An 11,673-nucleotide genomic window follows, 5' to 3' on the forward strand; every position below is an offset into this window, starting at 1 on the left:
TCAAACATTTACACTTATATTTATATTAGGCTTAAATATTTATAAAATTTAAAATCGGTTAAAAAACTCAGTTTTGTGTCCTATAAATAATCAAAAGACGAACCAGTAATTGACCGCATATTTAAACTGATTGTATCTTACTTTTAAAGTATAAAAGTTTTGGTCAAATACTAAACAACTTAAACGGAAAGATATAAGTTTTAAAAACAGGTATTACACATTTTTCCATTTTATTAATCAAATATAAATCCTTGTGAGATTATAAAACAACCAATTCGTCTAGTATTTCACCGTTTGGTCAAACACTAATTTTCAATTAAATTTAGAACTACCAGTTATTAACCGGTTTTATTTCAACAAATAATTAATTAAAGGTGTATTTTTTTAATATAACCAATAGAAAACATTATTAGATCACTCTCAAACAAAAAAAAACATCATAGTTTGGGCGAATTTCTTAACATAAAAATTACGCTTTTAACACGATGCTAATAGGCCGGCAGTTAGCGCGAAATTAAACAACAAAAACTCCAGAACGGTATAGTCGTGGACTTTTTGCGTACTAGGGGTAGAGAGGAGACTGGTGGCTATTTATGGCTATATTTATATTTTTTTAGATATTCCTTGGATCCTTATTTTTAAAATTTTTTTACAAAAACGGTCAAACACTGACCAACGGTCAATTACTGGCGTTTTACCCTATTTCGATTTAGTTCAACTCTGATAGAATTCAAAAGTCTTTTATTTGAATATGTGTGGGATTCCTTTATTTACGATATTAGCTTAAAATAACCTATATATTACACCTTTATCTAACCTCTATGTTACAACCGAATTAAATAAATTATATAAATAAATTTATACAGTTTCAAAATTAAATACATTAGTTGATTCAAAAGAAAGATAACAAATGTAAATCACAAAGAAATACAATAATAAATAAAAAATAATTTTTCGTCTAATAAGACTAGATACTTAATTGCTAGTAATACTTACAATTAGTGTTACAATATAAAATCGATTGTGTAGGTACTTTAGAACTTTTTTATAGAAAATAATTAATAAATATGCAAATCCTTTAAAATGACCACAAACATAAATAGTTGAGTTTCTTATTTTCCATCATGTCCAATCGTAAAAATAAACAATTAAATGTTTGTCATTAAAATTATAATTAACCGATATACTTGAATGTAAAAGCCGAACGTAAATTTACATTGTTTGTTAATTTGTAGCTGTTTCAAAATTGAGTATCTCACATGTAAATAAATATTATTATCTTACCTGTACCCAACAGATAATTAGCTTTTCTATTTGGTATTTAAATTTGTTGATTTACTTTTGAATCACATTTACAAATATTTAATGCAATAAATAACTTAAAATTACAATATTGTAAACGATATATCGTTCACGTAATATTACAGTTGAAGTCAGTTCCACTTTTATAACAAGATCTTTCTAAATTAATATTGGAAACTTGGATTGGTATTACTTGGATTATCAAGTTGACTATTACTGTTATTATTGTTGTTACTTTCTTGTAAAACCATCGCACCGATCGTTTTTATAACAAATCCATTTTGGATGGGTTCCAAATCAGGTAGTTTCTTCTTGTACAATTTTCTCGCAATAAATCCCAAAAGTACCATTTCGGCTAACATTAACGTGTTATGAATCACTAAAAAAGAATTTGAAGTTGATTAAATATGAAATGTATGCATATTCCAAAATCGCAAATAAATTGATAGGCATGCTACTCTTAATGTAGGATTAAAAAATCGAAGATAATAATTATTAGTTTAGTTTCAGAAAATTACAAATATTCCGAAACATTTTTAAACTTTCTACAAGTATTGAAGAACACGCTTGTTATTGATGTTTGTAAAGCACTATTGGAATATATACAGGTGTTCAAAAGATTCCCATACCTTTTTTTTAGATTAATAACGTTGGCATTGTGATTTTATGTTTATCCTGATCGTTTCATTGAATTCCTCATGCCATTTCGTCGCTAAATATTGATTCAATTTTTTTCAAATTTTCTATCATTGCTCGTATAAACGACATGATGACAACAAATCTTTTTTAAGTCCTTAAACTTTTCTTCCTTTGGCTTCTTGAGTACAAGTCAAATATCGCAAAAGATTTTATGCAAAATTTTTTAAAATTAAGAGCAGAACACCGGAACAATTTATATAGATTTTTGGAATATGTTAAAGAACACTTAATATTCCGTACAATTTCCGTACATCGTTGGCGTTATTGGCGGATTACACGGTAATAACCCGGTCCAAACTGGAATTTTCGTTATTAAAGCTTGTAATTTTGCAAACATCAGCACCATTTGAAGTACAAAAAATTTTCCTTGCATGTTATAATCGACCAAACGATTTTTTAAGAGATTTATAGTAATCGTCATGCTCCAAATTCCGATTAATATCGACAGTACAATTATTGGTTGAAAGTACATGTAATTAACTTGATAAAGACTCTAAAAAGAGAAGCTTATTTCAATCGAAAAGTTGAAGTGTGTCTCTAACCTCTCTTTCTGCCCATAAAACTAATAAAGTGGCATAAACGAGTCCTTGTACCATTGGTAGTTGCAAAACAAGTAACCTCAAGTACGTTATGCGGTTTCTAAACGATAAAAGAAATTGAGAAATTAAAAAATTTTGAAATCAACTTATTAAAATGGGCGATGGTGTGACTAATTACTTATTTATAGATATCGAAGGTAGAAATAAGCAACAACAGCAACACGGGCCGACTTTTAAGTTTAATTCGTCCGGTTTCGTTCTATTAATCATTTCAGCTTCGCCACCGCAATAAGCCACGAAAAGACAAAATAGTTGATACATTCCCACCATAAAAGTTCCTTGGGTCATCGCTTCCGCAAGTAAATGGGCTCTAGGTACTAATATTGCGCAGAACGTTGATAAAGCAACGACCTAAAAAATCATAATAACAATTTCCAATTAGCATTAATAATCATATATAGCGTTTTGGTTAATCGACAGTAAAACGCAATAAAATTTTAATTATCTATAATCTTGAGATATTCGCAACGTTTTATAGTTATAACACGATTGGAAAGTTAGTTTTGCTTAGGACAATACACATTCTTTACTTAATCTTACCGGATAGACGCCGATGACGAAGGTCGAATGCGTTTTAACTCTTGACGAAGAATGTTCTATGATGTATTTTAAGGTGTCTATGAAGGTATAAAGAATTAACAAAACGGCCAAACCTCCGATGAAAAGCAACGTGATACCATAAACGTTGATTGCTACACAAAAATAATATAAAAATAAATAGTTAATTTTTAATCAATCTTTTTAATAGATTTAATATCTCTTAATAATACTAATTTAGCGCTTTTTGTCTTAATAAAAATATGAACTCGATTCGTTTTTAAGGCTTTTGTTGTGTCAGCCTTCTCGTCGAGAGTACACCAACAAAATTAAGGAACTTCCTATCTCTATTTTATTAATGTCAGAGATCTATTTATGAGAAATTCTGGATAATTGAAAAATATATAATTATTAACTAATTCTCTATTATACTAAATTTAGAGGTTATTATAAATTATAAACGGGATGAAATTCTCCATATTTCTCTAAATATAATAAACTAGGATTTATGTAAAAGTAAAAACTTTTTTGAGAAATATTAAAATGTTTTAATTTAATATTTTCATAAATTTAGGTACTGAAGATGAAACATTAGTTTTCGAAACATGTCTACTTAAATAGAATTAAAACATTTTAATATTTCTCAAAAAAGTTTTTACTTTTACATAAATCCTAGTTTATTATTATAAATTAATTAAGGCAGTTAGAGGATGCCACAAGTCAGATGTTGACTTGTAACAGAGAATGGATTCACGTTTCTGGGATATGTAGATGACCTGATAATCACAATCCGACGTAAATATGATTCAATTATTTCTTTTATTTATTTATGTACATAGGACACAGCACAGGACGAACCCAATAAAAGCTGTCACTGAAAAGAATAAGAACAAAACAAAATAGTGAACAGTAGAAAAGAAAATAAAATAAACGATCAAAAATTCAGATTGAAATTAAGGAAACATTCTATAAACAAGTAAAAAATAACAACAATAAGGAATTGTTGAAAAAGAGAAAATCATACCTCAGCGTTCTGGGCGCAACATGCAAATTCACTAGAGACGTAAGCGAAGTCGAATTATAGATATTATGAATTAATTTATAGAATAGCAATACATCAGTAGCAAATCGTCGCTGAGTCAGTCGCAGAAACCGAAAGGACTGGCACGCCTAGTCGTAGTCAACATAGGTGATATGAGACTTCCGACATAAAAATCGAAGGAATCACTTTTGGACTAGTTCTAATCTATTCACGTACATGTCATATTTAGGATTCCAGACGACAGAACAATAATTTAAAACGCTGAATACGTACGCAAAATAGAGTTTTTATGGGACTGATATCAGTGAAATCAGTCGCTGATCTCATGACAAGTCCAAGCATGCGAGAAGCCTTGTTGACCACCGAGTCGACGTGCTCATTAAATAAAAGTTTACTATCAAAGGTTACCCTTAGATCTTTTATAGACGTGACTCTCTGCAACAATTCCCTTCCAATAAAGTAATCAAAACGTATGGGGTTAGCTTTCTTTGTAAATGTGATGGTAACACATATACTAAAATTAAGGCTAATAAAATTTGTCAGACAATATTGTGCAAGGTCGAGGAGATCGCGCTGAAGAGCAGAACAATCCTTAGGGCCAGATACACGGCAGAAAATTTTTAAATCGTCTGCATGCATTAAACTCTCTAATCCTGACACACTTCGTTCTATCAACCACATAGGAAGCGAGCCACTGCTGTATGTTGCTGGGCAAACCAACTTGTTCTATTTTATTTAATAAAAGCAGATGATCAACCTTATCAAATGCTTTGCTGAAATCAGTGTATACGGAGTCAACCTGGCAGTTATCGTCAAAAGAATGCGAAATATAATTAATGTATTCAAGAAGATTAGTCTCTACTGAGCGACCAACAAAAAAACCATGCTGTCGTTGGTTTAAAACGATTAATACGATTAGTACGTATTCTCGAACCTAAATCGTAGGTTAAGGGGTTAATAATGTAAAAAATTGGTTTATAAATTAAACTCTCGATAACGTTACCGAATATAGGCAGTAGAGAGATGGGCCTGTAATTTTTGATGGAACTTCTACTGCCAGATTTGAATATAGGTACAACTGTGGCACGCTTCCATATTTGCGGAAAGACGCACTCTCTTAAAGATGTATTGTACAAAATTGTTAAAGGCTCATTAAGAGATTCACAGCAGTTTTTAATGAGAATAGGAGGTACACCGTCTCCGCCGGGCCTCCCAGTAGAGTTAACCGCTCCCGGAGCTCTCAAGACCTCAGCCTGCTCAAACTGTAGGGGAAATACCGAACCGAAATAATAGGAGAACAGATCCCAGATGTGCATACCATCAATAGCAGTAACGCCGTCGAGTGTAACTTCGGTAGGTATGTGACAAACCTCTCGTCTGCTCCTCGTGAATCGCGCTTTGTACGATTACAAAAGCGAACGATGATGTTCTTTGGTCGGCTCTTATCTCCAAATTCCGGCACACGATGAACGGCATCAATATCCTCTGTTTGTAACGCCACTAATACAACACAACTTTTAACCGTCAAAAATGAAAAAATTAGAAGGAAATACACGCTCACGCACATTCGGTATGGCGTGAACTCGAAGTTTTCATCATAACCCAATTAAGACAAAAAGTCATACCACATGCTAGCATCTGGTGCAGGAATAATGGCATCAATCGGAACAAATTATTAATATTCCCATTCACTCGCCGAAGAACAACCGACAGCACCCTCCATGGAAAATAGAGCTATTAACCGCAAAACAGAGGTCAAATACCTAGGGGTAACACAATAATTATAAATTGTGGTAAGAACTGGGGTATTAAACCACGAATGGCTCACTCGGCCTATGTGGCAATAATGAGACCCATGGTCGCCTATGCTTCATTAATACGAGTGCAATGTGATCATGTCCGGCGGCTGCTCTTGAAGCTCAATCTCACGCTACTTTACTTGTACATACAAAAAGAGACAGCTTTGAGTGCCTGGTCATTGAAGACAAGCTCTTAATGCAAGCTGATGTAGGGTAACCTTACAGGACATCTAAAAATTGTCAGGGATTAAATGCCTAAACCACTCATTCCTAAACCACCTGAGTAAAACTAAAACGGATCTTATAACGACAGAATATAATTTCGACCAGACAAAAGATCATTATTGGAAGCAGGGAAGAATGGACGAAGGGTGAGTTTCAACTCAAAAGAGGAGCCCTGGTTTGAGACACCGATACTTCAAAGGCAGTTGAAAGGGCGTTCTCGCTGAATTGCCTTTAGAATGGCCCGACTGTCCGTAAAGATATTTATTGATCCCCTTTCTGTTCTGAAGGTTCACAACTGTGCAGAAGTTTATGGCAAGAACTTCAGTCTGAAAAATTATTGTATCCGAACTTAAGAGCATCTTAATGTGGCACTTTGGTCTGCTGAATCCGAAGCCCACTCCAAGTCCAACTGCCTTTGAAGGAAACAATTCAAGAATCGTCATGTGGCTTAAAAATCGACGATTTTTTTTTAATCATTGTGATACGACCAAGAAAACACGTTAAAAATAAAAAGAAGGTGCGGAAAAGTGTAGAACATACCGAAAAATCACTCATGTCACGTTTTGTGACATTTTAGTCGTTGTGCGTCGAAAACTTAAGAAACAACCGTATTTCACCCGAAAATATGCGTTTTAACCGAATGTACTGCGAAAATATATGTATATTGATCTTCATAATTTCGTTGAGGTAGCTACGGCGACAAAACTGCGATAAGGCGTAATAAATTAAGCCAATTCATGGATGCGTCGAATGAAATTACAAAAACTACAAGAAGCTACAACAAATTTTGTAACAATGTCTCTTATTAAATTATGCAACTATTGTTAAGACATTTTTAGGTTAATGGCCATCTTTTTAGATGTTTAGTCACCACTTAAAAATAAAATCAGAAGACTGTAATCACAGTGTATAACATAATCAATGCATTGTTTGGATCTACTTGGAACTTCCTGAAACGGATCTACAAGTTATTTCAAATTCCGCAAGAAATTGGCGATTTACTTTTGGCATCCACGAAGTGTTGGAAGAAACTGAAGAGAAACGATGTACAAATAACACCAACGAGTCTGAGATGTACTTATACTTTGAAATAATCCTAAATAAATAAAAGAAATTAATCGATCGTAATTGATAATAATATTAAATAATTATTCGTGAGACGATCTTTTTTATAAAAAGAAACAATTTTATTTCATATTAATATTTCGATCGTTTTTTTCGATCTTCATCAGAGTATAAAAATTATGTTTCTTAAGGAAATAACATAAATGAAACCATAAAACGTTTATAACAATAATTGGAGATGTAAAAAGTTTAGAGTAAATAAAAACGTGAAAAGTGACAAATATATTGAAATAAACAAATAAAAATATATAAATAAATATATTGTTTATTTCTATATTTCTTATATGTTTATTTCTATATATATATTATTATACAGGGTGATTCACATAAGAACCGACACAGCACAGGGACATGTAGAGGACAATAAATTAAGACGATTTAACACAACTTATCTCTATACTACTTGTACTCCTGAGGAGTTATAGGCCATCAAAGTTGGGTCTTAAATTTTTAAAACATTGAATATCTTCGTAATACATTAAGTTTGAAAAACCAAATTTGGTATACGTTTTGAGTGTACCGAGGGTATTAATTGGTAGCAAGTTGAGACCAATTGAGGCATTTGAAAGGGTTGATTACGGGTGATAATCCCCTAAATTTTTACAGATTTTTTTAACCTTTTGGTGGATTTAACACATTATTACCTGATTTCATGTGGAATTTAATTCTAAAACTTTTTCTAATCATATTATTTTTTAAAAAACATTGTCGTTTTCATAAAAAACTCAATTAACTAAAGACACGAATTTCGTTAATGCTACTTAAAATCATCGAAAATTCAGTAGTCGGCTGTGAAATTGTACGTCAAACTTGACAAATAGGTATAAAACCTTGTCGTCAAATAACTTTATAGTCGGCTGTGAAATTGTACGTCAAACTTGACAAATAGGTTATAAAACCTTGTCGTCAAATAACTTTATAACCTATTTGTCAAGTTTGACGTACAATTTCATAGCCGACTACTTAATTTTCGCTTATTTTAACTAACATTACGAAAAACGTGTCTTTAGTTATTTGAGTTTTTTATGAAAACGACAAAGTTTTTTAAAAAATAATAAGAGTAAGAAAAATTTTAGTAGTATTAAAAGTAGTAATGTATTAAATCTGCCAAAAGATTAAAAAAATCTGTCAAAATTTAGGGTACCATCACCTTTAATCAACCCTTTGAAATGCTTCAATTGAGTTCAATTTGCTACCAATTAATACCCTTGGTACACTCATAACGCATACCAAATTTGGTTTTTCTAGCTTAATGTATTACGAAGATATTGAACTTTTTAAAAATTTAAGAGCCAACTTTGAAGGCCTATAACTCCTCAGGTGTACAACTTAGTATAGAGGTAAGTTACGTTAAATCATCTTAATTTATTGTCCTCTACATGTTCTTATGTGAATCACCCTGTATATTGTTAATTTATTTTTTTATTGTTTATTTATATTGTTTATATATTGTTTAAATATATTTATAAATAAACAAATAAAAATATATAAATAAATATATTGTTTATTTCAATATATTTGTCACTTTTCATGTTTTTATTTTTCATAAACTTTTTACATCTCCAATTATTGTTATAAACGTTTTATGGTTTCATTTATGTTATTTCCTTAAGAAACATAATTTTTATACTCTGATGAAGATCGAAAAAAACGATCGAAATATTAATATGAAATAAAATTGTTTCTTTTTATAAAAAAGATCGTCTCACGAATAATTATTTAATATTATAATCCTAAATGACAGCTCAGAGAATTAATTAGGAAACTGTGATTGTAATTAGAGCACGTAATGTAATAACTCATCACAGATTCATATGGCTTTTTATTTGGGATACTACGTATGATACTACATGATCTTGTATGCATATGAACTAATTTGACAAATGAAATGTATTTCATAAAATGTAATATCTTGAATATTCCAGGTAGGAATACATTTTGATGATATAAGTCTTTTGAAGAGAAATCTAACAATGGCAACATTAACATTTTTAAGATAATTTTCAAAACAACTTTTTAAATATGTTGGGGTAAAAGTATTTGTAAAAAAATTTCGTTTCCAAATTTATAAATAGAATACGCGATAATTACTTTCTTAGAATCAGCATATTGTTTCTGAAAACATATATGACAATATATTTAAATTTATTTATACCTGTATGAACTGGTTGGATGTTTCCAGAAAAATACGAAAATAAAATCTAACATTAATCTAGTGTATTGAAGAAAAATGTTCAAAATCTAAATCAACGAATCAAAACTTTAGGTGGAAATTTCAGCATTTTTAGAAATTTATCTGTTCTTGAGTGATTGTGCTTGCACTATAATGTTTTAAAACAAAGGGTACTAAATAAAATATGTATGATGGAATGATATTTGAAGAAACTTTGAAAACAATAATTGGTGTTCATCTGCTGTAGGATAAATAGTAAAATAATCAGAGTATTAGTTTCTGGCAACTATAATTAACAATAATTTTAATTTATTTGTTTTTAATTACAAAAGAGAACCGTGTTTTTTTATTTTTAAATATGCCAAAGTGTCACATAAGTATTTTGGATTAATTAATGTTGAGCAAGTTTTTTCTTTACAGTTTCTTTCGTAAGTAAAAAGTGAAATTGGCTGCTATGTTGCTGCGAAGAAGTGAAAGTTTTTCTTGTGGTTTATCTAAGTGTTCCTTCGTTAAACGAGTTTTCACAAATTTTGATTTTGATGAGAAATACTGGTTTCTTAATCAATTATATAAGTATCTTTTATAACAATAGAAAGGATATTATGTATTTCAACATATAAACAATTATTTTGTAAAAGTAGGTCATTTAAGATCATTAAACAATCATTAATAAAGTTATTAATGTGATTCGTACTGAAGAAAATTGGTTTATATTTGGGTTAAAATCTGTGTTTATTACCGAATGCTATGCATGCCTATTTACAAAGAAATTCTTAATATCCTAGGTGAAAAATGACTAACCAACCTGATAAGTATTCAAATGATGAAGGAACTTCGCTATTGCAAGTTTTATTCATTAAAATCATTTTATTTAAACCGAACTTTCTAATTTTTTCTGTTATTACTTCTATCTCTTCGAAATTATCCATTGTTGAAAATATTCAAGGTTTTAATAAGCATTAAAAAACTCTTATCCACATTAATGCGGGACTAACGATCACTTTTTAAACTTCTCACAACAAAAACTTAAAATTTGATTTGTTTGCGTTGGAATACTTGAAATAGATTTCTCTTTTTTAATCGCGTGTCAACACCTCAACGTTCGTTTTAAGACTGTATAACTTTCGATTTCCGTTATTATTAGTACTTGAGTTGAGTAAACTGAAAGGTTTGTTTTAAGTTTTTAGGAGGTTGTAGTACTTGTTAAGTTACGTTTTAAATCTCTTCAACGTTTCTATTTGAAATATCTTAAGATGATGAAATTGTATTCTCACATGGAAAAAGTATTTTTAAAAACCATTTTTTATCGATATTACCAAGCTTTAAGCAAACCTTATTCTTCATGTAAAATTACGCGGCAAAATTTATTTTTAAAAGTCGCTCAAAGGATGTGGGGTTATAACATACGTGAAAGGTAATACAAATGGTTTCATAATAAAACCGTAAAACATCAATATAACTATTCCCCTCGGGGAAGGGAGTGTCCGTTATAGCAAAAAATCTGTTATGTGAAAAATTTTTAATTTACACTTTAAACTGTTTGAAGAGGTTACTAGAAAAACTGGGTCGTAAACAACCAGCGAACTGCTGCAGAATGGAGGAATACTCCAATTCTTTAAGCGACTCCCTAGTCCTTGCCTATAAAAAGGCCTGTCCCCTCCGCAAGGAGGCAGTATCTGGGCGCGCTACCACCTGGTGGTGCCCGAACTTGCCACACTTAAACGCAAGGCGCGGACAGCCTTTAACAGAGCAAAGGACTCTAGGATCGATTCTGACTGGCAGATCTACAAGAGAAAACTGTCAGCTTTTAAGAACACAATTCATCAAAGGAAGTGAGCAGCATGGAGGGACTTCTGTGAGGAAATTACTTCCTCTAATGAAGTCTCCCGCCTTAAGAAGGTGCTCGCTGCGAGCCCAGAACGACGAATTGGGCTAATGAAGAAGGATGATGGTTCCTATACCGACAACCTTCAAGAAACTTTACAGTTTCTAATGTCTGTTCATTTCTCAGATTCCGACTACACCAACGCTGTCCAACCAGAGACAAGTTACGTACCAACAGTGGATGATTGGGGCTTGCCCAAAATCATCTGTGGAGAGGAAAAAATACGGTGGGCTGTGAACACGTTCTCACCGTTCAAAACTCCAGGACCGGACGGGATTGCACCAGCC

The 11,673-nt window shown here is 31.5% G+C and overlaps 1 protein-coding gene across 1 annotated transcript; it reads right to left on the reverse strand.

Moving 5' to 3' along the window:
- LOC111429360 (organic solute transporter alpha-like protein) lies at nt 1–10,613 on the reverse strand. Its single transcript, XM_023065251.2, has 6 exons — nt 10,307–10,613; nt 3,141–3,292; nt 2,719–2,951; nt 2,544–2,640; nt 2,242–2,494; nt 1–1,681 (listed from the first exon to the last, which is right to left on the reverse strand). Exons 1-6 carry the CDS (start codon nt 10,428–10,430, stop codon nt 1,467–1,469), a joined length of 1,074 nt encoding a protein of 357 aa, XP_022921019.1. The 5' UTR covers nt 10,431–10,613; the 3' UTR covers nt 1–1,466.
- Nucleotides 10,614–11,673: the final 1,060 nt, after the last annotated feature.

The sequence above is a fragment of the Onthophagus taurus genome, chromosome 7 (assembly GCF_036711975.1).
Source record: "Onthophagus taurus isolate NC chromosome 7, IU_Otau_3.0, whole genome shotgun sequence".
NCBI lineage: Eukaryota > Metazoa > Arthropoda > Insecta > Coleoptera > Scarabaeidae > Onthophagus > Onthophagus taurus.

Bases quoted from the DNA above. Each gene is read 5' to 3' on its own strand.
- LOC111429360 (XM_023065251.2), bottom strand. From the start codon at position 10,430: ATGGATAATTTCGAAGAGATAGAAGTAATAACAGAAAAAATTAGAAAG. The intron at 2,495-2,543 runs GTTAGAGACACA...TTCTCTTTTTAG, and splicing joins TTTTATGGGCAGAAAGAGAG to AGTCTTTATCAAGTTAATTA. The intron at 1,682-2,241 runs GTACGGAATATT...ATTCTTTTTTAG, and splicing joins GCCAACGATGTACGGAAATT to TGATTCATAACACGTTAATG.